Below are 27,775 nucleotides of genomic sequence, written 5' to 3' on the forward strand. Positions count from 1 at the left end.
GTGTGGCTAAAGCTGACAGGCTAAGAAACTCTTACGGTGTACTGCAATTAACAAATAGTTAACTTCTGAGTGTGATGGAGTGATTTATAACATCTGTACTGTCTCACCCTTCAAATGAGACTGAAAATTGAATAAAAATTTTGAAAACACCTCTCAAGTTGTCCCATCTCTGGGTTGTGAAAAGGTATTGTCCAACACAAGGGGCAAAAGGCAAGGCGGAAAACAGCTGACTGGGGTTGGTGTTTTCCTTTGCTTGAAGGATGTTTGCTCTTCCTGAGAAGGGTTGGGGAGAGGGGACTCCAGAGAGTGTGAAGACTGAAAACTTAATTTGATCAGTCAGTTGAAGGCGGAGCAGGATCACTGAGCATGTGCTGGGACAAGTCAGGTTAGTTGGACACGTGTTGTGGAAATTAACTCTCCTTTTTGAGAGCTGGATATATTGATCCTTTCAGGTGGGGGTATGTGGAATGTGAGGCAGCAAACCTGTCTGTTTTTCCCTGTGAAGTTGGAAAGCCCTGCTGAAAGGGTATTGATTAACTTCCACGCTGTAATACCTGCACAGTCCCTCTCATTGGCACAGTTCCAGTCTCCTCAAAGCACTTGGCTGATTCACGTCCCGTGGGGGTGTGAGAGTGACTGGAAAACCTGAGGCCAAGTGGGTTCAGCGTGTGTCTTCCCACTGGGGCTTCCTCCTGCCCCTGGCTCAGTGCTCACTGTGAAGCTGTGTAATTCTGCTCAAGGCTGGCAGGGCCACCATGAGTTCTCCTGGGTGGGTTTTTAACCAGCATTATCTGTTCAGTGCTTATCAACACTGTGCAAATTGCCATGATAAGGCAGCGAACAATCTTAGTTCCAGCCGCCAGTTAGGGAAAACAGGCAGTGGGGAAATGCTGCATCTTGTAAAGTTTGGTGTGTTTGGTGGTGCTGTTAAAGTGGGAGGGGCTGCTGATACAACTGATATAATTGATATAACTGCTGATAGGAGAGGGTTATCAGCGATAATCCATCCTTGGCTGCCTAGACTGCAGTAAGGCTAAAAGAAATCCAGCCCTTTAGCTCTACAGCATGGAAAAAAAAGTCTCCCAAAGGATAATTAAATATGGAATGGGATAGGATAATAGCTTAAGTTTGGTCCTCAGAAGTCTTTAAGAAGAGATAAAGCAAATACTTGCTATGATTGGTGAAGATGTGTTAGTATCTACCTTGCAGGTGTGTTACACCACCTCTTGCTGTCTCTCTTTTGGCTGTGCTTGTTGCTGTTTGGGTTTGCTTTATTTGCACTTTCACAGAGGTTAGAAGAAACATTAAAAAAAACACACCATGCTTGGAAATGTTTTCAACCTACTTTAATAGCTCATTTCTTAATTCCTTACCCATTCAACTCCTAACAACGCAAAGACAAAAGAAAGTGCACTTTTGTAACCTCCTTCATGAAGGGAGTGTAAAAACCTGAAAGTAATTTTTTTTTTCCTTTACAGGTTACAGGATGACAGAATTAGGTTAGAAAGGATGGAAAACCGCAATTTTGAGTACAGCCATGCTTTTCAGAGGGTTACTGACTTCTATGCAAAAGAGGTGCCTGGTACTGCAGGTATGTTCACTCAGATTTTTATGCAAAAGAAGTGCCTGACATTACAGGTCTTTCATTCCAAATATCTTTGAAGCATGCACCCTGTTAGCCTTTACAGTCACACAGGCTTTTGGCCACCTTTGCTTCATTCTCTGCTCAGTGGGATGTCATTTTGAGCTTGATGGAAAAGGAACATTATTTAAATAGAAATGAAGCAGGGCCACCATTACTTTTTCTCATAGCTTGAAGGTGTGTTTTTAGACAGATTTAAATTTAAACATACATAACACTTGAGGGGGATTACTCAACATCTGAAATATTCTTCAAGTTCACAGAATCCTGGGATGTTTGGGGCTGGGATGGCTCCACACAGGGACACTCCAGGCCCTCCCTGGGCAGCTGTTCCAGGGCTCTGCTGTCCCTCCACGCACACAAGTTCTCCCTCCTGCTGCCCTGCCCCTCGCTGCCCTTTCTTCAATGGCCACTGCTGCTGCTGCTGGCACTGGGCACCATTGAAAAGAGTCTTTGACACCCCTTTGAGGTATTTATATGGATTGATGGGATCCCCTCTCAGCCTTCTCTTCTTTAGACTAATCAGGCTCAGCTCCCAGTCTCTCCTCATGAGAGGTGCTCCAGCCTCATAATCATCTTTATGGCCTCCACTGGAGCCTCTACAGCAACTCCTCGTCTTTCTGGAATCTGGAGTCCAGAACTGAGCACAGCATTCCAGATGTGGCCTCACCTGGGCAGGGCTGAGGGGCAGGATCCCCTCCCTGACCTCCTGATGCATTCCAGGATCCCACTGCCCTCCTGGTCCCCAGGACACTGTCAGATAATGGTCAATTTGCCACCCACCAGCAAGCCTAGGCCCTTCTCCACAGAGCTGGTCTCTTGTGGGTCACTCCCAATCCGTTCTGGTACTTGGGGTTGTTCCTCCCAAGGACCTGTGGTTGCCCTTCCTTGTTGAACCTCCTTAGGTTTCTCCCTGCCCAGCTCTCTGAAGCACAATGTCCCCTTGGTGAGCACAGCTGGCCACTCCTGGTGACCTCTTTTTGTGCATTATTGGTGATGACCTGCAGAGCCACCTGTCCCATCACCTTCCCAGGGGTGGCTCCTGGGAGTGTCCTGGACCCTCCTTCTTGCCCTTTTTGAAGACTGGAGTGACAGTCTTGTTAACTAAGTTCTGAAGTTGTTGCAGGTGCTACCTGAGGACAGCTTTGAAAACATCCCTGAAAGAAGCTGAACTCTGTGGGTTTTTAAAAGCACCAGTTTGTGCTGTGGTGTCGTGGAGTGGGTTTTCCTGTTGCTGCAGCTGGAACAGGCACTGTAGTAGAGCGCTGTGCACAAAAATGAAGATGTTAGAATTCCGTTCTTAGTCTGTATATTTAGAAGTTTGTTATGCCAACAGTTAGTGATTTTTCATGAAGGAAAACCCATGAGTCAAATGTTTTCTGTTTCATCATGTGTTTACACTGTTGCAATGTGTCTGCATTATTTGGAATTATAAGTGTTATTTTGGGGCCTTGCTTTATGTTGATTTATAGATGTCATAAAACACTGTATATACATGACAGATTTCTATTAGAATAAATTGAAAAGCAGATTATCCTTTTTCTACAAAGTGGATTAACCAGAAAATAAACATTTAACAAGAAAAATTATTTTTTTAGGTCCTCAAAACCTATCTGTAATACTAAGCTTGGATAAGCCTGTTATTTGCTCTCTGGCAGCAGTAATTACATATCTCAAAGAATTTAATTTGGAAAAGATGCTTTACAATCCAAGGTAAGTTGCCTTACATAAATTTCCAATTCAAAGCACCACTTCTTGCAGGTTTTAGCAGACAATGTCCCTGATTGTAATGAAAAACTTGCTAGTGATAAACACAGTCTTTGTAAAAATTACACCTTCCATTTGATTTCCAAATCAGAAGTCAAAGAATCAAGTGGTTCCTTTGAGTGGTGTTTCAGGAGAACCTTTGTGAAGTTTGTGTAGACATTACTGTCAGTGATGTGAATGAGCCTGTACTGCTGCCAGGTTTGAAAACAAACAAGGTGCAAAAACTGTTTGATACTATGGAAGAAATTTTACAGTTTGTTGGTATCAGCTGTTGCATCTCAGTTTTACTGTGTAACCAAAATGTGGGGCTTTTCTGGGCAGGTAAAAAAAAAAAAAAATTGCTGTTGCAACATAGCTTTGTGGATGTCATTGCAGTTTGCCAGCAGTGTGTAAATAATGTTTTCTTTCTGTAGCTCTGGAGGCAGGTATAAACTCTGTGTTGTTTCAGCTGTTGAATGTAATTATCAGTTTTAGGGAAAACTGTTTAACACATCCTGACTTTCTGGAACGTCCCTTGGCTGGACTCAGGGGTAAGCAGGAGTGGGGAGAAGGGTCATGGCAAAAGCTGTTGCTAGAGGACGACCATTTGTGCAAAGTTTCTGCAAAACCACACTGACATGGTTGTGACCTTGTCACCTCTTGAGCAGTCCCAGCACCTGGGTTTATTAGATATGCTGAGATGAGAACTCAAGATTTGTGACAGGCTTATGCAGGTGGAATCAAATGAAAATTGTCACTGCTGTCACTGTTAAAGCTTCTCTTATCCTGTCTTGCATGAGTATAAATCATTGCTGTCCTACCTGGCTTAGCTTTGGAAATATCACTGAGGCTTATTAAATAGAACAGCTTTACCTGTCGTGGATCCTCTGCAAAATATTCTCCCAGTTGTCTCAGTATTCCTCTGTCCCATAAGTATGCAGGATTTAATAAAGTCAGTCTGGCTGCAGAGTGGAAACTTAGAAATATGTCATGTCATTTGTAAATCATTCACGTGTTGTGTGGGATTCTGAGAGTTTGAAGGCCAGTTTTGAAGGGCTCCCTGCATTACCAATTCAGGTTACCATCTGCATTTAAAACATCAACTGCAGGTGCCAGCTTTACACACTGCTGAAACAGTGTCCACCAAAATATTTGGAAATTATATGTGTTCTGAATTTTGGGATGGATTTCTTTCCTTAAGTTGCCCTTCTCTCCAGGCTGTACTTGAATGTTATCAAAAGGTTTGATGTGCTTATGGAACTGATGGGGAAAGAGTTCTTGTGCAATCTTCCCTGCTGATCCATCAAGATGTGTGTGATCTGTGGTGCTCTTGCACTGTGGTGTGCCTGCTTATCTTCTTTGGCTGCCTTTTTAAAAAAAAAAATTGTTTTTTTTAATATACTGACATAGGTGGAGAAATCTTGTAGAACTTCTGAGGAAGAAAATGAATGCCAAGGAAATGCCATTTCATGGTCAGCTCATGGGTCACTGCTGTCACAGTGCCCTGTGTGCAATCACACAGGAGGTGAATGTTCTTTCAGCTGGAGAAAATGTGAAATCCATCTTTTATGTAGAAGTAATTCTGTTGCAGAGGACAAATATAATTACGTGGAGGCTTATGTGGCAGCAGTCAGTCGCATTTGTAACAGCTGCATCCTAAAATCAAGTACATTATAGACTGGGAAGGAAAAGCACTAAATATTAGCATTGGCATTTGCCTGCTGAAGGTTGCTCTAATGGATTTCTGGGGACTGTATGAGCATCTGAGGGAAAAGGCAAAGAAATACTTAATGTCTTGGTGAAGTTCTGTGAAGAAATACAATAACATTTCTTGAGACAACTTTGTGGTCAGGAGCTTGGATTCTGCTGTGTTTGTTTCTAAATCCTTTGTGCTCCAACTGCCCAAGTTCCACTTGCTGCTTGTAGTGTGTCATGGGGATCAACAAACAGCCAAATATTCAGAAAAACTCAACTTCAGTATTTTTTCCTAATGCCAGTGAAATACTATCTAAATACTGAACAGTGAAAGACTTTTAAGCAAATAATGTCTGGCTCATTAATGTCCTGAATTAAGAAATAGAAGAGAAATAACTTCCATTGCATTGTCAAGGAAGCTGAAATTCCCAGAAGAATTCAGGTCAGTGAGCATGTACAGATGAGTCAGAGAGCATGAAGTGGGAGTTGTGAGGTGGTTTTCAGTTTGTTAACGTGTCACAGGTCTGGATGAAGAAGACCTGTTTGATAGGAAGAATGACAGAAAAATCCATTTCACCTCTGTTCCTCCTTTGGACAAACACTGTTCTCCCAGCTGAAAAAAAGTTTCCATTTCAGTTTAGTAGGAAGAGTCATGAGTTACCTTGTGAGTCAAGGAATTGGTGGGGTGAAGCAGGTTTTGCTCTCATATTTCGATGAAGCTTTTAAATCTACTTTTAAGATCCTAAAAACAAGCGAAACGTTACAAAGAAATAAAGATTTCTGCCACAGCAGGACCCCAAGCTTGGATTGGTTGCTTTAGACTTCCAGCAGCAAGTAAAAATACATTTAATAGTGAATGGTAAAAGTTTTTGTTAATCAGTGTGTTCTAATACCTTTACATACTGAGAGACCTTTATTAAAGGCTTTTGTCAAGAAGTTAGTACACAGGTAGGAGAGGTTTTCAAGCACATTTGAGTATCCAATTTTGTTTGAAAAAATAATCATTGGCATAGCAGTTGCTGAGGAAATGTGTCATGATGTGTTTCAGTTTTACCTCTGTTTTCCAGCATGTTGGATATGGCAGAGAGAGACTTTGTAGGTAGTGGTTTGTAAGTTTGGAACAGCGATGGATGTACTTCAAGAAATCATACACAAAACAAAAAGGGATTCAGATCAAAAGTTCTAGCCCTGTGGAAATACTCACTAATGAGTTTAAACCTGGTTAATGAAACACAAAACATAGTCTTGGGCTTGACATGCTTTGCTACACAGATTGTGGTAAATGTCTTTGTTATGGAACCTAAGGAAAACTAGTCCTTCTGAAAAATGGAGAGACTTGTTTTTACTTCTTAAAGCTTTTAGGGATTCCTGCTTTTATTGTCTGTGTTAGTTTATTTAGTGGTTTGTTCACCGCTAGAGATCTCAAAGACAAAGACCCTGGAGCTCTGTAAAAGGTAATTGAGCAAAGAAAATCTGTTGCTTTCAGGGTGCCTTGCAGCTGCACTCAGAAGCATTAGAGATTTGGAAAATTAAAAGTAGTTGAAAGTTCCTGATCTAAATAACATGCATTCACTTAGGCTGAGATACCGAGTATGAAATTATATATACTATCTCACGTGGAGAAAATAAGGAACACAGCACATTAAAACCACCTTTCACTGCAGGCTTCTCGAGAGGCAAAATCACAGAATCCCAGACTGATTGGGATCAGAAGGGACTTTCAAGTTTCCCCTGCCATGGCAGGGACGCCTTCCCCTGCCCCAGTGTCCAGCCTGGCCTCGGGCAGTGCCGGGGATGCAGGGGCAGCCCCAGCTGCTCTGGGCACCTGTGCCAGGGCCTGCCCACCCTGCCAGGGAACAATTCCTTCATGAAACTAAAGCTCCCCTACCCTAGTTTAAAGCTGTTCCCCCTTGTCCTAACTGCCTGTGTAGAAAGTTGCTCTCCTCTTTTTTATAAACCCCTTAAGTACTGAAAAAATGACACAGATGATCCAGTTTCTCCAGTTACAATAATAACTGAAGTCTGGGGATATGCTGAATCAGAACAGTAACCTTTTCATACTCATCATCGTGTGGTCCTGCTCTGAAAAAGTAATTTTATGGGCAGGAACCTCATTCTCATGAGCGTTCCCTGTAAGATTCCTAAATCTCCCTGGAAGCTTCTGTTTGTTTACTCTTCTCCTTGCTGTAAGCCCAGAGATGGCTTGACCCTGCCTTGCCCCGCTGCTGTTATGGATTTCCCAGCTGGGCCCACTGCCTTGCGCTGGGTGTTGTGCTGCCGGGCGCTCGGAGAGCTGCGGCGCTGTGCTTTGGAGCTGGGGTCACAGTGTCACCTGCAGGAGGAGTTTTGGCCCCGTGGTGCCGTCCAGTGATCTCTGGAAGGTCAGCAGTGCAGGGAGGGCTGGCAGCAGCACACCAGCACCTCACGCCAGGCTTGTGCTGAGACCTTTGCTGCAAGGCCAGCCCTGACTCAATGGTTACCTACAACCTTCTCCTGCCATCTGGTCTCTAAATACCTTATAAAGAATATGGGGTTTTTTTTTCACGTTTTTATCAAGTTCTGATCCCAAGCTGAGGGAAGATGAGTGGGTGGAAGCAAAACATGTTCTGTGCTGTGACATGTGGAATTGTTGGTTGGGCATATCCTGCAGTTGATCTTGGCTGTTACTCATGTACTCTAAACTCTCAATTACCACGATTAATAGCAGGGTGAAGTAACTCAGATGAAGAAAACACCTGGGTAATGTGAGACACACATAATTTATGCTGTGAAAACAACTTCAGCTTGTCTGATCTGAAAGAACTGTAAATACACTGTGAAAGAAGAGTAAATCCACTGTGCAGTGGAGCAGAGTGAGTTGTCTTGAGGCGCTCCTGAGCAGCCCTGCTGCGAGCAGAGTGTGTCCTGTGCTAGCTGCTCTAAAGCCAGGACCAGAAAACCCCACCGTCCTGGAGCTCTGATGTGACAGCAGCATCCTCCTGGCTGTGGAGGGCAGCTGGGAGGGCTGGGCTCTCACCCAGCTGAGTTTAAGGGACCAGAGGCTGGAGCAGGGGCAAACTGAGAAACTACGTTGGTCCCGGGTGCAGAAAGGTGCCTTTGGAACAGCAGATGGGATTTGCTGCTTCACGCAGGGACTGGGAGCCCGGCAGAAATCATTCCTAATTAATTTTTGCCAGCATCAGCAGTTGTGGCTGAGGATAATAAAAAGAAGTATTGTTTTGTTGCTTACAATGTCGTGTAATTCGGAAAGTGTTGCTGGTTTTGCCTCCAGTGTTTTCTTTTGCTGGTCAACTTCCTTGGTTTCTGAAATAGTGCACAAAGCAGAATAATTACAACTATGGGTACAGTTCTGAGTCAGCTGTACTTCCAAGCTGTCATTAAACTTCTTGAGGGCCCTCAGTTGAATATGCTTTTTTTACAATTCTGTGGAAAATACTTCTAATTTGACCCATTATTTAGAAAAAAATTTGGTAGCAGGCCCAAGCACCTGCATATGACATAAATATATAAGATTAGTCTCCGAATATTTCATATTTCTGAAAGTTTTGGTGCTGTTCTTGTTTCTAGTGTAGCAGCAATGCAGCTGTGTGTCTAAGAGGAAAAGGTAGAGCATTCAAGTACTTTTCCAGAGGGTTTAAAATCGAATGCACTGAAAAACTTTTTGTGAGTCAAAAAAGTCAAGAGAACTGTTTTAAATCTTGCCCAGCAAGTGGTTCTGCTTAGTCTAGGACAGCAAAGAGTGTCCTAGATTCTGTGCAAAGGGCAGTCAGCAGGATGATTAACCCAGACAATCATGACTTGATTTGTCAGAAGCGTTTAGAGAGGATTTTGCACTTTACAGTCCTGACTACTGCGTGTGTGCCTGAAATGATTGTCAGGCCTAATGTGACTGCACAGCTAATACCAGTGTTTTATTAATGGTGATTCTAAAGCCACACAGCCTTTGGGTTGGCCTCATCCAGTTCTGCTAAGGAGTATCAAAAAGTCAGGTAATTTTGGTTATTTCATATTAAACCAAAATAAAATATTTTCAGTTTCCCCTACTTCTGTTTTTCTACATAATGGCACTTGCAGGCTGTTTAAATTTGCAGTAGTAATGAAAATAAATATGTATTTTGATACAATATTTTGATGATGAGTCATGTTAAAAATTTGTTCCATTCTTGAAGTATTAATTGTTAGTCCTGTCATTGCTAAATTGTAAAGTGAATAAATTAACCACTTAGTAGAAAAGGGTTAGATAACAGAAGGGCTGGATTTTGTTCTGAGCTTTGTTAGTGTCATTGTAGGAAATGAGGAAGTCTGTCTGAAATTTTATTTTCCCAAGCAGAAAGTTAAAATAAGTTACTAGTGTTCAGTTCTTTTATTTATGTCAAGAGATTTTAATTTCTTACTTGACTTTTAAAAATTTGTTTGTGAAGCTGTTGAATTCCCTAATGTGAGAAACCTGAGAGTGTTTCAGTGTTCTGCCCATGCCCACATTTAAGATAAAACATCTGAAATTCCTCTCCCCAGCAATTTCAAACGGTTGTCCAGTGAAACGGAATACATGACAATTAATGGGACAACAATGAAAAATCTTGAAATTTTACAGAATCAGGTAAGGACAAATGTAACAATTTTTAATAAATGCTGAGATTTTCATGGCTGTTTGACTTACTTTTCCCAATGAAGTTCATCAGATATTCAGATCTGACCCATAAGTCTTAAATTCTTTTAAATGGGATTAGACTGAAGGCAGATAACATTTTCAGAGGCATAAATGAAGTTAATCTCTACTAGCTTTTAGTATGAGTTAGGAACTGTGCTGCACTTTAACTAACAAAGAACTTTCCTGAAATTTAATTTCTTCAGCAACTGCAGTTGTGTTTGCAGTAGAGCTTGTTTTTGTGCTCCTGCTCAGAGCTTTATGCACAGACTTATTTTAACTGTTTAATTGATCCTGGTTATTTCCTAAAAACCATTTTCTAGCCAAAGGAAGGAAAAGCATACTTCAATATATTACTGCTCCTGGAGGTTCTTCATGTAAGGCATTGTTGAATAAAATTGATAATAAATGTACAGTTGCCATATCTTAAAGCCCAAACACAATGTTTTGAATCATGTGAAGGTCCTCCCACTGCAAAACCGAGCAGGTGAAAATAATTAAGTTATTTTTGTTATTTCAGACCGACATGAAAACAAAAGGAAGCCTGCTCTGGGTGTTGGATCACACCAGAACTTCGTTTGGACGTCGAAGGTTGAGGAAATGGGTGACCCAGCCCCTGCTGAAACTGAGGTGAGGTGGTTCCTTATGCTGGGCTCAGCCTCTGTTTTCTGCTTGTGATACTGAGTATACCCAGGGAATTTCATTGTCCAGAATACCTGAGATCCACAGCAGAGTGATGGGTGTTGTGTTGAGGTTTGCAGGAGTTAAACCATTCTTTTGGGCTCAGATAAACAGTAATGAGTTTGGACCAAGTTAGAAATTCCTCTGCAGAAATCAGAGTGGGCACCATTCTAATTCTGTACCCTTTTTCAGAAAAGGAGCGAGGATGGCATGGGATTGGAGGTTGTTTTGTTCTTAAACTTGCCAATTAATGTTAGATGTCTTCCTTGCTTCACAAGTATTTACATTTACACAAGTATTTACATTTAATGCGTTTAATTTTTTCTGAAGTAGCTGTGGATGCCTTTGTTACCCTGTACACAATGTATTGCACAGGAGAGGGTTCCTTTCCATTAATTCTGAAAGGTGATGATTATTTGGCCGCTCCAGTATTTTGACCTGTGCTTTAGAAATGTTGTGTTTTGTAGCAGTACTGTGCTGGTTCTGACTTGTCTCAGCTTTGAAATGGAGTCCATCTTTTCTGGTTTCTCTTGGCAGACTTGATTTGAGTGCTGTCGTTGAGTGTGTGGTGAATAGCAGTGTTGAGTCCATGGGCTGCTTTTGCCCACAGTTTGAGTTTTTGGATCCATTCATTTGAGTAGCTGTTTCCTGAGCATTGTCAATGCAGAGTTCATTGAAGTTGTCACTTTGTTCCTTTCACTTGTAGCATACAGGAGATGATCTTTTAACTTGGTTATCCACAGTAATTTCCCCCTCTGTTATACTGTTAAAAATAAATTAAGCAGTTTTAATTTTCATTACTTTTTTTTGGCAGTTTAAATAGTGAGATATACCATTGTTTTAGCATCTTGCTCTTGCTGGTAATTTACAACTGTTTCTTGAGAAGCATTTTTTTTTCCTTGACCAAATCTAGTATGTTAAAGTACTAGATGCTGTACTTCTGCAGCATCATTCCTAATTTTCTTATTAGCCCCTTTCTAATAAGTTAATTTCAGTGGCCCTTTTTTTTTTTAATTTTTAATTCTTCTGATAATAGCTTTCATGTATGTTTCCCACTTGCAAAGGCTTTTGATGTATCCATCCTAAGCAGCATGGGAGTTAAGCAGGGCACTGTGTCATGGAAAGCATTTAGGTGGAATTGCAGGGACAAATGCAAATACATGAGTTTGTTTCCCTCCCTGCCCTGGAGCCGTGCCGGGTGTGTGTGTGCAGCTGTCAGTGGAGGGAGCCAGAGCACTGAGGATGGCCCTGGGCAGGAGCTGGCTGGGCTCCTCCCGAGCTGGCCGCAGCGAGTGACCGCGCCGAGTGACCGCGCCGAGTGACCGCAGCCAGTGACCGCAGTGAGTGACCACAGTGAGTGACCACAGCGAGTGACCACAGCGAGTGACCACAGCGAGTGACCACAGTGAGTGACCACAGCGAGTGACCGCAGCCAGTGACCGCAACCAGTGACCGCAGCGAGTGACCGCAGCCAGTGACCGCAGCGAGTGACCGCGCCGAGTGACCGCAGCCAGTGACCGCAGCCAGTGACCACAGCGAGTGACCACAGCGAGTGACCGCAGCCAGTGACCGCAGCCAGTGACCGCGCCGAGTGACCACAGTGAGTGACCGCAGCCAGTGACCGCAGCCAGTGACCGCAGCCAGTGACCGCGCCGAGTGACCGCAGCGAGTGACCGCAGCGAGTGACCGCAGCAGCTCAGCCGCCCCTCCGCAGGGAAATGGAGCACAGCAGGCACAAACTGCTTCCCCAGCACTCCAGACCCTCTTGGTTAACCAATATATTTAGTTTAAGTTCTCCCTTGTCTCAGTGCAGAACCAGCCCCACAGGTTTGTGGTTTTGTTTCCTCTTCTCACCCCTCTTTCCTTCCTCCTTGTGCTTGGCATTTTCAGGCTGCCGTGGCTGGAGGTGATGGTGGTGTTCAGTACTACTTGAGGCTAAAAAAGCTGTTTTGCTCTGTGTGCTTCTCCTTTTCTGACTCTCAAGTTGTAATTTTACATAGTTAGTGCATCAGGCATCTGGCAATATTGTTCCCAGTAATGCACACAAACGCACTCAGAGAACATTCCATAATTGCAATTCACCTGTGCCTCCTGGAGTGACATTCTCAGAGGAAGTAAGGCTCCTGTACTGCATCTTTTCCAGTCAGTGAGTAGGTGTATCAAGAAGTGAGAGGGTGTAATTACTGCTTTATGCCTTAGAGTTGAAAATCACTTGGGATGATGACTAAATTTCCTGTGAAGAAACCATACATTAAGATGAATAAAGATGGAATGTGTACAGACTCATTTGGGCTAACTTGAAGATACTCTCTAAATCACCAGTGATGTAGAGACAAGATGTGTACATTTGGAAAAAAAGGAATGGCAGAAAAAAGTTTAACCAGGAGGTGTGTAACGTCCTCAGTTACTCACCTGGGTACACAAAGATAATGAGATAAAAGCGTATCAGTCTCTAGCAACTGAGCTTTTCAGGAGGAACGAGGAAGGTTGTTTTTCTGCAGAAGTTAGGTATTTGTGGGTTATAGAAGTGTTATCTTACCTCTGAAATCCCAGTTCCATCGAGTGCCTTTCTCACCTGGTGTCTGTAGGTGGAAGAGAAGGGGATGATGGCCTGGAGCATCTGTGGGTGAGGGAAAGCTGCTGTCCCCACTCAGGCAAAGGGGTTCCAGCAGGAAAAGGGCCAGAGCAGCCAGGGGGCTCAGGACAGCTCTCAGCATCCAGGGTTGTGTGCAGTGCTGGAAGCTGAAATGCAGGGAGCTCTCAGAACCCTGGGCCTGTCAGCCAAAGCTTAGAATTAAACCCAGGATTTGATCTGAGACCTTGGGAAAGGCTCCCAAACTCAGGTGCTGGAAGTGAGAATGAGGATTTATAGTTTAAAGCAGAGACTCACTGAGCTAAGTAAAGGAAAGTTTAGAGTTTTAGAGTTTAAGATATAGAAAAAATAAAAGTACTTACAGAGGTAAACAAGAAGTTAGGATGCAGCACTGTAGGTTTGTGTGCCATTAACATGAGTTAATGTTAATGGCACGCAAACCTACAGTGCACCTTGGCTAAGAAAATGTGCACTTAAGTATGGGTCCATAAGACAAAATATTTAAGAATCGGGTCAAAAACATAAATATCCTTGTTTGCAGTGTTTTATTGGTTTAAGAAATCCTTCAAAGGCCTTGTAACTAAGGGTCTTCTGACCTTCTGAGCCATGTGGTGAGGATGTGAGCTGAACTCACCCTTCCTGCCCATGTAAAAGATAGGAAAAATAAACCACATCAAGATAAACAATTCAAAGATTCCATCTCAAATTCTTTCCAAAACTCCCCACAAGTGAATTATCACAGGGCCACAGTTACAAATAATTTTTTTCCTAGTGGGAAATAGATCTCAGAGCCCTTGAGGCTGATGTCAAAGTCACTGCTTCTTCAGTGCCTACATGAGGAGGACAAATGTAAGGTTCACATGGGCCTGGCTGAACAAAGCTGGCTCTGGTTTTAATCTCTTGTTGTGCTGTTTATTTTGGATGTTGTCCTGTACCGACACTGCCCTGAACATGACCAATCTGAAACCTGACCTCTGCAGAATGTGTCCTTCCCTGTCTCTGTATTATCCATGGTTACCCACTGCCTCCCTCCTTCCCTTCCAGAATCTTCTTTGCCTTTCCCTCCTTCCCCAGGTGTCAGGATTGCCCATCTGCAGTTCAAACAGACCAGTAAACACTGCATCCTTTCCCTGGATGGGCATTAATTTGTGTCTGTGCCTTGCTCAGATGCTCATTCTTGCACAATTTCTTGGAAATCTGGTTTTTGGATATATCAAATACACAGCCTTGTCAAGGCTGGGTGGAGTTGAAAAAGAGAAGGGATTTCTGGTGCCAGGGAAGAAGAGGGAGAGATCTTGCTGTGGAGCTGGGGAGAATCTGGCTGCTGTTGGCCTCTGCTGCAAAAGTGCTTCCTTTGAGTTAAAAGGATTTCCAGTGCAAAATTAAAAAAGCTTAGGGATGTGTGTGAGATAAACTGGAAGGGTGTGAGATGTGGACATACCAGTTTTCACAGCAATCTCTCTCTTTGGGTGTTCTCCATGGGTTTTTGAGTGTTTTTGTGTTTGAAGTAGTTTAAGCAAACTGAGTGACCCGCAAGTGCCTGGATTGTATTTCTTTAATATTCTTTTGTCTCTGTTGGATTTTTGGTGTTACGTATGATGTGCCTGCATTTATCTGTAGCCAAGATCACCTGATCTTTTTTTACTTAAAGCTGATGTTTAAGAAAGGAGAAAAGGAGTAAATTGTCAAGAAAGGAGAAAATTGTATCTGTTTAGACAGTTGCCAAAAACATGTCAACCTTTGCTTTGTGCTTCAGAGAAACAAAAATTTTAATGACTTCTCAAGAGCTGTATTTCCATTTTTTCCCAGGGATTCCAGCATACTTTGTCCCCTGTTTCTTCCAGTTCTGGACAAGATGATGCTTTTGTGATACTAAAGCCTTGTAGGATGGTACTGATAATTATTGTTAGTCTGAATATGCTTTGTCCACAGGAGCTCAGAATGACTGGCATTGTAGCAAATTCAGAACTGCAGAGTTCAGGACTACAGACAGTTCCTTGTCTCCTCCTGAAGAAGAGGAACTGTAAATTGGCATTACTAATGCAGCATGACTTGCTTGGAGGATATAAACTGTAGGACTGGGAAGAGGAGGGTCCCTTTACAGTGGGATAGGCAATGACATGTGTTTTGTAATATAAAATAATGTCTTGCTCTGCATTTTCTCACTTTGAATGTACTGAGTGCTGCTTTATTTATACTTCTATACACAAAGTATAATTCTAAAGGAAAGTCTTTCAAGTTTGACTTTGTCCTTGTTCTCATAATTAAAGTATAAGGGCAGTAAAACAAAGTGTCTAAATGACCTTGTCCCATCTTACTTTGGAGTTAAACTGGTTCCCATTTGATACCATCTTCATCCAAAGCAGGATTAGAAGTTATATTTTTTTCCCCAGCAGTTATTTATGAATAAAATCCACTGATCCTACAGCAGGGCTAAATTTTCCTCCTAAGAATAACAATTTTATAGAATCAGTGCAGTATAAAATGCACAAATGCAGGTTACAGCATATGCCTGAGATCTCAAAATTGTTGTAGGAAAGAAAAAGATTGCAGCATCATCAGTTGTATTGATTCATTTTTGCTTAGCTGTGTTTTGGTCCCTTTGCTGTGTCTAATTCCTTATAAATGGAGCAATCAGGCATTCATTCATGTTGGCTAAAGTAGCTAATTGTTCCCTTTTTAGACACAAATAGCTGAAATACGTTGTGTATGAACATAAACAAAAGTGTTTGATTGCCATTTGCATATTTTGGACGTTCTTTTAACAGATGTGAAGCTAAAGTTTAGGGTGCTTGTGTACTGCTGCTCAGTATTTGAGATCCATTCAGGGAGGTGGTCCTCTCCTCTTGGACCTCTCTGGAGACATCAGGACTTTTGGGAGTAAATGACTTAAAAACAAGAGAACAGATCCAGAAGGATGCTTAAGTTTTTTAGGCTTCACTTAGATTTCACTGTACTATTTATAACTACCCTTGTTTGTGCTATTTCCTTGGTGCTAATGGGTAAAATTCCAGCGGTCACACCAAAATTTAACAAATTTATCCCATAACTGAGCCAGTTTCTAGCTCAGCCAGCACTTAGGCAAAAAGACAGAGGAAAGGGGGGCATCCCAGAGCAGCCAGGATGGGCAGGGGCTCGTGGTGAAGGGAAGGATGGAGGGTCCACAGAAGGGCACAAATCTTCATTAGTAGTTAGGAATCTTTGTGAATAATCTTCTGTGATCGTGTTCACAGGGGTCCCAGGACGAGGGGAGAGACCAGGATCTGACTCCGTGTTTCAGAAGGCTGATTTATTATTTTATGGTATATATTACATTAAAACTATGCTAAAAGTAGAGAAGAAAGGATTTCATCAGAAGGCTGGCTAAGCTAAGAATAGAATCAGTAAGAATCATAACAAAGGTTTGTGGCTTGGGCCCCGTTTCCAAACCAGCTGACTGTGATTGGCCATTAATTAGAAACAACCACATGAGACCAATCACAGATGCCCCTGTTGCATTCCACAGCAGCAGATAACCATTGTTTGCATTTTGTTCCTAAAGCCTCAGCTTCTCAGGGGGAAAAATCCTAAGGAAGAGGATTTTCATAAAAGATGTCTTTCATCCTTCAATGTCTAATTTAATTTCTCAGCAAACCTACAGTTTATTTGTAAAGGCAAATCTCTTTTTCCATTCATCAATCAATGGACTCCTTCCCATGGTTTCTTTCTCTCCCAGTGCTGGTTTTATCCACCAGCAGACCCACAGCTTGTCTGTAAAGGCAAATCCACCATTCCTCTCAGGAGGACATCCTGAGTTTACGGACTGCACAGTGGTAATTCTGCCTGGGCTATGGTGGCATTAATTGTCTGTATGAAAGGGAGTGGTCTCAAGCAGGGGACACTCTGTGCCATTTAACATGGTCTTTAACTTAATCAGCTCATCCAAAGTCTTCCTTTGTCAGCCATGGTCTGAGGGGAGGTCAGGAAAAGCCCCATAATACATAAGTGAGTAATTTAAATGGTACATTTTCATTCTTTACAGTGCTGCAGTTAGGAGGCTGTTAGGCTTTGATTTAGATACCATAGCCCATGGAAAGCAATGTTTGCTGTTTCATACCCTTAATTGTGGGTTTTTAAGGAACTGAGTTTCTGTGACTGACAGTTTTGTACATCAGTGGTGTCCTAGAATGGATTTAATAAGATAATCTTAATTGTGTACACTGTTCTTGAATTATGTCCTTAGCATGATGAATGAATTCATACTGTGCGCATTTAGCATAGGTTAAGAGATTTCCCATAAATTTATTTACCTTGTGTTTAAATAATACCTTACATTAATGAAAATGTCCTTGGTTCTTATACAGCAGTTACATTATCAATTTCACTTTATTTAAATGTAAAGATATATTATCACATCTAAAAAAGTCAGGTTTGCTTTGCTGCAGGAGAGACCAGCAGATCTCTGTTACCAGACCAGCAATCCTATTTAGGCTGCTCAGATGTTAATTCAGTGCAGTGCTTTCGTGTCTGCAGCCTTCTGCTTTGTCAAAATAATTTTTAGTTCAGGATTCAAACATCTTCTTCGCATTTTCTAATTTTCTGTATTGTTCACTATTTGGCAGCAGAATAATGCAGGGGAGTATCTCATTATTTCACTTCCAAGTAGTTCTTTTAAATGACTGCAATAACAATTCTGCAGTTAGATTTTGTTATGTTTAAATACACTGAAAAGTGATTTTAGTATTATATTAATGATGCTATTCTTAGATGGAGGGTATGGCAGAAGTAAGAGTATTGCTTTTAGTCAACTGAATTATGTTACATTATTCCACAGAAGATTGCTTGGAAAATTGGATAAAGCTCAGATTGCTGACATGGTTTATACAGATGAGAAAGAACAGGCTAATATTGCACCTCAGTGCAGCATGAGGTAGTAGCCAGTTCAGCTGGCTGTTGGGTTTCTTTGCATAATGTTAGATCCAGGTTTTCTGGTAGTGGAATTCTTTTCCAGAGCACTCAGAGGTTGGCAGCCCCAAACTGTGCAGTGTAGAACAAATTCCTTCTGAGATGGCTTAGCAACTGGCCGGTGCAATGCATACATTTATACATTGGCACTCGATAAAATGTTTGTTAATTTAAATATTTATATTTTAAATATCTAAATATTTGACGTTTAAAAGCATACTTTGAAATTCGTCATCTGTTTTTATGGTATCTCGTTCCAGTCCTTCCTTCCTGATGGGTATATGGTGTTTTAGACAATTGTGAGCTGTACTTTCTGAATTTTGAAATAGGAATCCCACTGTGTTTTCTTTACAGGTGGAAAAAAAGGGGTCACTTGGTACTGAAAGCCATTTTCCTGACCCTTTCTTATTTGTGGGATTAAAGCAGAAAACCCGTGTGGGTGCTTAGTTTTAGATTACTGGAGCTCCACTAACACAGCCATATGTGAGGATGATTAAAGTGCAGATTAAGCTTTGGAGGGAGGAGTTTTTCAAATATCTGCATCTATTTTACATATTACTGCCAGTTTCCAATTGGCCACATAATAATGCTGTTAGGCCACAGTAATAGTGCTGTTTAAAGTAACTAACAGAGTTCTGCTGCTTACAGTGCCTTTAATAATGAAAAATAAAGGTTTTTATCTTCTTTAAGGTACATATGTGGATAATTTAATATATATACACATATTTACATATATACATATGTGTATAAATTTAGTTCAGTACTCCCTCATGTGGAGGGGAGGTGTTCCAGGGTTTCACTTACAGCACACACCAGTAATTCTCCATGAAGATGGGATTGTGGGTGGTGACACTGACCCCTCAGAACATCACTGCAGTGTCACCGTGATATTTTCTGGAAAATCCTCTTTGCCCAGCATCTTCTCCTGGGAAGCCGAGAGGCCTCAGAAAGAATGAAAACAATAATTATCTGTTAATTGTAATTGTATCGTTAATTGCTTTGGAGTGTGGTCTGGACACTGTTTGCCAACAAATGCATCTTTGATTGGTTTCATGTGAATTGTTTTTAATTAATGACCAATCACAGCCAGCTGTGTTGGACACTCTGACTCAGTCATGAGCTTTCATTATCATTCTTGTTAAGCATCTGATGTATCCTTTCTCTTTTTCTTTAGTATAGGAATGGAATGGAACGGAATAGAATACAATAGAATAGGATAATAAATCAGCCTTCTGAGAACATGAAATCAGATTCTCATCCTGGGGACCCCACACCAGCACAGTGCAGCTGTTTGGTGGCATTGTGTGCTCAGGGTGGCTCTGCCCTGCTCTGGTTCCTCCCTGTGACCCTGCTGTCAGGGGGAGCCGCTTCCCGGGTGCCCGGCTGCCCACAGGAATGGGGGAGATCTGTAAAATGTGCTGTTAGATTTGTGTTTAGCTGAGTGCACACCCAGGCATGATTTCCCCTTTCACATGAAGCGCAGTAAAATTTCAAGGACTCTGAGATTCAGCTGTCTTCAGGGCCAGAGGCCTCTGGCTGCTGGACTGTTGTAACGTCTGCAGCCTCTGGAGGTGCCTGATTCCTTTGATTTCCTCATGGACACTATTTATGAGCAGCCACACTGGCAACTGGCCTGAAACCTCTGCAGTAAAGGATACGGGCATGCAGGCAATCTTCCAAAAATGTTAAGTTTGGATTACATCCTTAGTTCCCATCCCTCTGTGCTGGCTGAGCTCTGAGCATCTCACTGGTCCCTGGGAACGTGAGCTGGGCTGCTTTTGGACACACTTGTCTGGGATGTGGAGTGTGTGCATCAAAGCACTGATTTCTCCTTGGACTGCCTGGGTGGGTGGGCTTTGGGTACACCCATGGACCCCCACTCTCAGTACCTCCCTAAGAAGCAGCAGGAAGGCAATTTGTTTGCATAGAAAGCAGAAATGGAGTTACCTCCATATCCAGTCCATGGATATGTTGGAAGGATAGAGAGGAGAAAACTCTCTGAAAACTTGGGTGAAAATTGGTGGTAATTGTCCATTTCTGCTGCCCTTTGCTTTTAACAAAATGATTGTAAGAAGCCTGCCAAGAGCTATGGAATCACCTCTTCTCATTAAAAAAGTGTTACCTCACTTCAGGTATGTGACTGTGACTTCAGTCCTGAAATAGGGAGATAAATGTTACAGGTTTTAGCAAAAAAAAAAAGAAAAAAGGTAGAAAAAAAACAATGCAGTGCTGATCCAGGTATTTACCAGTCACTGGTCAGGAGCAGACATGGGGGCAAAATGGTGAGGTTGTAGTTCTACAACCTGCTGGGGTGAAGTGTGGTACGTGGGGTTCAGTGTGAGCTCCAAGCCCATCCTCCTGCACTTGTCTGTACCTGTGGGGTGGAATACTCGGGGTTCAGTGCTGCTGCCACCAGGAACACATGCAGAACTGGGCACTGAGCTGTGTCTTGTGAGCACAGACAGGGCAGAAGGAGCCCATGACCAGGATCTGGCTTGCATTTGGAGTGAAATCCCAAGATTCTCTGCATTCCTCAGTTCTTCTGCTACTCATGAGGATGTGGCATTAGTCAAAGATTGAAACAAATCAACCCAAAACAAACCACAGGAAGAGGTTTACTACCTCCCCCTTCCCCTCAGAGAAACACAAGTTTTAATTATTGATCTTCTTCTTTTGCAGTGAAATAAATGCCCGGCTTGATGCTGTGTCTGAAATTCTGCTGTCAGAATCCAGCGTGTTTGGTCAGATTCAAAATCTTCTTTGTAAGCTGCCAGATTTAGAGAGAGGCCTCTGCAGTGTTTTCCACAAGAAGGTACACCCATCATTACACTAATTGATTGTTTTCTGAACAGCATCATTCTGTTTTGGTGTGCTTCCATTGGTTTGCATGTTTGTTTAAAAATGTTTTCTACTTAGCAGGACTGAGGCTGACCTATTAAAGGGACGTGGGTTTATAAAAATCAGATGTGGTGAAATCTTGCTTTGTGATCAGCAATGTGCTGATAGAAGAAATGTCTGGGTAGGGTTCTGAAGCACATGCTTTGGACTGCTAATGATAACAGGCAAACATGTGCAGTACTCATGATTTAGTGTCTGGATTCAGGGAGGAGGGATGGTGCAATAGACCCTTCTGCCTTGAACTGTTGTTTGCCTTTTAAACCAAAGCTTTGCATTCCGTATGCTTCTCTAAAATCAGACGTGCAAGTGGAACCACTTGGCTGCTGCTAGCTGTTTGCAAATGAATGTTGGTTTGCTTGCAAATTCTCCAGTTTGGACCTCAGGTCCACGTTTTAATAAGAGTCACTTATGAGAGATGAGACGCTGACAATTCTTAGTTGAAGCACATTAATGTGCCAATGGCACCTGTGGAGTACATCATGTTCTTTCATTTCACTGCTCTACTTAGAGGTTTTGACAGTTTTTTTCCAATAAAGGAATAGGTGGGTAGAATGAGAGCAAAGTTGAATTTTTTTTGGATGGTACAGAATAATGTTTTCCTGTGTATGAAAAACTGAAACCCAGTTTTTATACAATTTTCCAAGCCCTGCAGTGTTTGGCTCTTGGAAGGGCTTGTGTGTTTCAGAGAATGGATACAGAGGTCCAGCCATAACAAAGGTTGTGCAAAGAGGAGTCTGCACCACTTTACCCATCCTCTGGAGTGTACCACATTCACATGATAAAATTGTTGGGTTTCTTTGTCCAAACAACTGCCCAGGAATGACATAATTCACTTTTTAATGGTTTAACTCATTTCAGGTTTCATACACAGTACTGTTTCTAGGAATACATCTGCATTTCACAATATCCTGGAACTGCTCTGCTGCTGCCCTGTGGGGTTTTTGCTTTGGTTTTGTTTTATTTTCTGTAGGTACTTATTTCTTCAGATGTCCCTCCCTGCTGTAGAGCTGCTAGCCTTTTTCAGCTTTTAGCTCACTTTTAGGTGGAGCCATGCAGAGACCCTGGATTGTCGTGTGGTTTTTGGGATGAGGTGACAATGCAGATTGTCTGAACAACAGCCACTGCAGCATGAAGATGGGTTTAGTGAGTCAGATGTTGGAAAGAAGCTGCAGGAGAGGAGAAATGCTCCAGCTGACTCCCTAAGAAGGGTAAATGATGGGGGAAGCTCTAAGCACACACTTCTAATGTGATGGATTTGCTTCCCCTGGTAAAGGCCTGGGTTGTGCAGGGCGCTCTGGAGAGCACCTGAAGCACCGAATACCTGTAGGGCTTTGAGGAGATGGCAGTGTCCCTGAGAGACAGGGTGTGTTTCCAGTAAAGAATCAAAAGCAAACTCTGGGGAGCTGATTCTGAAGCATAGCTGATGAATGTGGAGCCTGAAGAGAGGTCCCAGCAAAGCAGATATGTATCCAAGAACATGGAGTGACTGGGTTTCATGGATTTTTTTGTGTTTCCCCCCAGAGAATGCTGCCATTTCAGTTCCTACTACAGAACCCTTTCCAGCTCTGTTAATTCCAGATGTTCCACATGCTCAAAGTGATGTTCAGTACCATTGCATTCTATTAAGGGATCCCAGACTCCGAGTGGAACACTCTGATGGCTTCACTGAAGGAACGTGCTCGTTAGTTCAGTGTTAGCTGCAGGAAAAATAGGTGAATGTGACAAGCATTTCCTCCTCCAGGCCCTTTATACTTCAGTGAAGTCATTATTTGAGGAGGTGTGCTGTACAAGGAGACTCTGAGGTGTCCAGAGATGGCTGGGGTGTCTCAGTCATTTCAAACATTCTTTGGAATGTTTTTTACATTCAGGTTAGCCACTGCAGGAATTGTGTTGTGCACAGGCCCGTGCACCAGTAACCTCTGGAGAAGACAGAAGGCAATGAAGGCAGAACAATGGTCTGCAAGGCAAAGCATCCTGATGGGAACTCTTGTGGTCAAGGACATTACTGTCTGTTCTCCTGGTCTCAATTACTCCTTTTTTTTATTTGAAAGCCTGCTAATAAGTAATATCTGATAGCATAATTCAAGCTGGGAATTGTTAACCTGACCCTTCACGAGTTCCCATTGCCTCAAACCACCAAATCCAGAATCTCCAAACCACCACAACCAATACACTGTTTCTGCCTTACCGCAGGTACATCCACTCTGGAATTAGAACAGTGTTTTTATGGTGGGAATTAGGTCTTGCCTGGGGGGTTACAGTTCAGCTGTGGTTTTGTCCCAGCCTGGAAGAGGACTGAGGGAGTGGTTAAGGAGGCAAGAGCAATATTGCAGTTGCCATGGAGAGAGGAGTTGCTCCACAAGGACTGGTTGGTGTTCGCAGTTTGTGCAGGTCCAGCAGTTGACACCTCGCCAGGCAGGAATGCTCTCCACTCCCCACTTTCCTCTCTGTGGGAAAAGAAGGGTGGCTGGAGATGGAATGGGTGAGCACTTCTGGGCAGGACTCAGAGGCTGACTGCAGAGGAATCTGAGAGACAGGGAATTTTGAATTTTAACCTTGAGTTTTGTCTCAGCTGGTGCAGAATCACCTTAGTGGCAGAGGTGGTGCTTGGAGGAGAATCACCAAATCACCCAGCACAATTTGCACCACAGGCATTTCCTTCTGGCATCAGTGGGAGATGCAAATGGCAGGACCCTCCTTTTTTTGCCTCAGTTAAAGTGGAGACTTTTATTGCCTTGGAGTGTGGCGGAAGAGGGTCAGTGACCGATGTTTGAGCAGGTTTTACAAGCAGTACAGAGTAAACATGCCATTTGCACTTTTAGAAATGTGTCCTGCAGGGCCAACCTGATGTTTCTTGCTGTTTTCATGCCTGTGTTTTCACTGTGTTTCAGAAGATAAATATTTACACAGGCTCAACCCATAAGTGTTTATCTTATTTGTACCCTTCACTCAACAAACATTTTTTTCTGACTAAAGCACAGTCACCAAAGGAATTATCATAACAATTGGCCATTAGATGTACAAAACAGATTAAAGGGGAGCTGTTTACCTAAGGAGGGAGAGCAATAATCAAACCTTACTGTGGTATTTTCAGGGTCCCCCTTGGCAGGAAGGAAATGATGAATCTGACTCCATGTTCTTAGAAGGCTAATTTATTATTTATGGTATTATATTATATTAAAGAATGCTATACTAAACTATACTAAAGAATACAGAAAGGACACTTACAGAAGGCTTAACAAGATAATAATGAAAACTTGTGACTCTCCAGAGTCCAACACAGCTGGACTGTGATTGGTCATTAAGTTAAAACAACTCAGCAGAATCCAGTGAAACAATCACCCGTTGGATAAACAGTCTCCAAACACATTCCAAAGCAGCAAACCCGGGAGAAGCAAATGAGATAATTGTTTTTCTTTTTCTCTGAGGCTTCTCAGCTTCCCAGGAGAAGAAATCCTGGGCAAGGGAAATTTTCCAGAAAATATGACAGTGACATGACTTCAGCTTAAACATACCTTGAATTTTTACTTTTTCTTACTATGGCAATATCATGCACATCTTGCTTATACTACACTTTTAATCATTTAAAGAGTCTGCATCACAGATATTTTTGGGTTTGCAGTGCTAAATGCTGATTTGAGCAAACTTTTCCCTGTTAAGATGATTAATATAAAGTCATAACAAGGGGACTTAATAATCTTAAAATTAAATACCTCATTTCTCCCAAACCAAAGTCTGCTCCCTATGCTAAAGAGATAAAGGTGGGAATTACAATTTAAAGGAGTGATAAATGTATAGTGCATTTAGACACCCATATTTTTTTTAATTTCAAATGCTTTTAACTTGGAGTTAAAAGTGGTTAGTGGCTGCTGGCTGTGGGTCTCTGTTGGAAACAATTTCAGTAATGCAAACAGGGCTGAATTGCTGTCAGTGTTGCTGAGAGGGTGTTAGATCTCTGTGATCTTTCCTGCATGCATTTTCAGGACATTTTGATAAACTGCTGGTTGAAACTATTGTTTGGCATCACTGTCAACTCTGAGGTTATTTCTCCAGTGCCAGAGAAGTTATGGCTATCATTGCTGTCCTCTCAAAAGCAGGCTTCAAAAATAGCATTGGATCAGTTCATGAGAATCTTTTGTGAATTCAAGACAGTTAATCCTGCTTCATGTAAGCAATTTCTACTGTATTTTAAAGCTTCTAATTTATAACACAGTGTGTATGTTTGTGAGGTTACCTTGGATTTGAATGGAATCAGTGCCACTGCAATGGGGCCCAGATTGTCAGAGTTATTTTAATGTGTCTGTTCCAAGTTGTCTGTTTGCTTAGTGAATGATTTCTGCAGGGGAGACATTAAATTTTACATGCAAAGTCCTGCAGTGCTCCTAGCATGGACCCAGGGGGAACAGGGACACTGAATAAGCACAGAAGAGCTGTGTTCACCCCATTCTTGGGGACACTGTTCAACAAGGCAGTTTGCAGTAAAGCATGGTGAATTTCCCTTTCTCTAAAGGTCTGTAGTTGCAGAATCAAATGGGTTTTAACTCATTGGGTGACTCCTACAGTGTCCTGTGGGCCTTCAGAGTTGCTGTGAGGAACTTGAGAGTGTTTACTAAGCATCTTCTGACAAACCTCATAACTTTAAGAGTTGTTTTAGGTACCTTGAAATGCAGCTTTCTCCTCTTAGTGAAGCCTGAGCTTCAGCAGCCTCACCAGCTGTCTTGGTTTGGAAAGGCAGGAGTCTGCTAAGGAAAGCAGGAGCCTCCCCTGAAATGGAGACTGTAAACCCTCCCCACCCCTCCCTATTGCTATAAATTTTAAATTAAGGGGGCTCTCAGGCAAAAATATGGGAGCAGCAAATTACAGTTCTTGAATAGGGAAAGGAAACAAATAAAAGGATGAAATGAACAATGCAGTACACTAGAACAACACTGCCAGAGTCAGAACCCAACCTGACAGCCTGTGGCTCAGGGTGTTGGTGGCAGTCCCATTGGAAATGTGGCTCAGCCCTCCTCCAGTGCCAGGGGTGGTTCTGCTGGAGCAGGGGGATCTGTAGAGAAAGATGTATTCTTCCTCTGAAGATCCAGTGGGAGGAGAGACAGCTGCTGTTCCTCTGGGGAATCCCGTGCAGAAAGCCGTGCTGGTGTCTCAAAAATCTCTGGATTATATCTGGGCAGCAATGCTTGGCTCCTCCCTCTGGATTATATTTGGGCAGCAATGCTTGGCTCCTCCCTCTGGATTATATCTGGGTAGCAATGCTTGGCTCCTCCCTCTGGATTATATCTGGGCAGCAATGCTGGGCTCCTCCCCCTGGATTATATCTGGGTAGCAATGCTTGGCTCCTCCCCCTGGATTATATCTGGGCAGCAATGCTTGGCTCCTCCCTCTGGATTATATCTGGGTTGCAATGCTTGGCTCCTCCCCCTGGGTTATATCTGGGTAGCAATGCTTGGCTCCTCCCCCTGGGCTCACATCTCCCAATGGGATGTTATAGTTCTTATCAGCCATGCAGGGACATTCAATAGGCTGTTATCAGCAATGTCCCCTCCCGAGGGAGGTGTGAATGTGGTCACTCAAAGAGAGAGATAAGGCAAACTGCCCACTTGGCAAAGGTAATGTGCCGTACAGATGGGAATGGAAAACATCTTGCATTGCAATCTGAAACACCAGCCTTGTTGCAGACACCTCAGCCAGATGTTCTCACCAACATCTGCCTTTCCCAACACTCCTACAAGTGTGCACTGATCAGGGCCCTTTATTTCCTTCTTTAAAAAAAGAACAACTGAAGTCCCCACCCCGATGGCTCCCCTGAGGATCTGAAGCATTTCTGGGTGTGCACAACTGCCCATTCTCCTGTCCTGTGCATCACCCTGCTGCCTCCAGGGACCTCCTGGGTACACTCTGGAGAAGCCTGGCAGGATTTGATCCCTCATCCTCATGGGTGTGCATGGGGATGGTGATGCACTCAGGCAGAAAGTGTTTTATTTGACTTGGAGTCCAAGCTGGGATTTATCATTTGTTTACAGGTCTGGGCCTTTCCTCTGTGCTTTGACTTCAAACACCGTTGGTTGACATATTTACTCCTTTATTACTTTGTTTAATTTTGTTATCAGATAGAGGCAGTAAGTCCCAGATTATCAGAAAGATGATGATAAATTGCAGCCAGTGCAGAGGAGACCCAAAGTTTTCATGAGGAAGAATAATGGATCGTTTATGAAGCAAGACTAAAAGACCTTTTTATTTTTTTGTTAAATTGATGATTAAAGGAGAACAGAAGACTTAGAGGTGTTTGAAGGGTGTTAACAGCAAAGAAACACTGCAGTTAGTGTAATACAAAGGAGTACAACTGGAGATATTTGGAATAATTTAATGGAAAGGAAAATTGTGCTGTCTGATAACACTTTCACATGATGATATTGTTGCATTATGGGTTAGTGGTAAGCACACAAATATATAGGCCTGAGAGCAGGGAAAAAGAAAATAACACAGAAAAACTGGAGCATTTGCAGGAAAACCTCCTAATGGGTGTCCTTTGTCCCACAGAACTCTGTGGTTCTGCGAAATAGAGGAGCTTAGGTTCTCCAGAAATATTCAGAGTGCAGTGTCTGAATTCCTAAATGTGGTTAAATTGCATTTTGACTAATACTTGTTTCTGCATTTGGGTACAGACATTCCTTGGGAATAACTGCAGTGTCATAAATGAGACAATTGCCGTAGTTCTTGCATTTGAGTGTGGCAAGGATGATAAAGAAAAATTTACTTTAGGGAAGAAATTGAAAGACAAAGGATGACAAAATAAAATTGTAGATGTATTCTATGAAATAGTGATTCACTGTATCCTGCCTCTTCTGTGAGCAGTGTTGTGCTGGTCACCATACAGCCCTGTCCAGAAATTAAATTCTACATTACTGTGGTAGAAGAGAAAAAAAAA

General features: G+C 42.5%; 1 protein-coding gene across 1 annotated transcript in view; it reads left to right on the plus strand.

Moving 5' to 3' along the window:
• The window catches only part of MSH3 (mutS homolog 3), a 94,456-nt gene that overhangs the window by 31,715 nt on the left and 34,966 nt on the right, over positions 1–27,775 (plus strand). Inside the window, exons 10-14 of the mRNA XM_058823843.1 lie at positions 1,479–1,591; positions 3,241–3,355; positions 9,599–9,683; positions 10,252–10,361; positions 20,629–20,761. Of these exons, the coding sequence (XP_058679826.1) occupies positions 1,479–1,591; positions 3,241–3,355; positions 9,599–9,683; positions 10,252–10,361; positions 20,629–20,761 (556 nt within the window). The remainder of the gene's footprint in view (positions 1–1,478; positions 1,592–3,240; positions 3,356–9,598; positions 9,684–10,251; positions 10,362–20,628; positions 20,762–27,775) is intronic.

Source organism: Ammospiza caudacuta, chromosome Z, assembly GCF_027887145.1.
Source record: "Ammospiza caudacuta isolate bAmmCau1 chromosome Z, bAmmCau1.pri, whole genome shotgun sequence".
NCBI lineage: Eukaryota > Metazoa > Chordata > Aves > Passeriformes > Passerellidae > Ammospiza > Ammospiza caudacuta.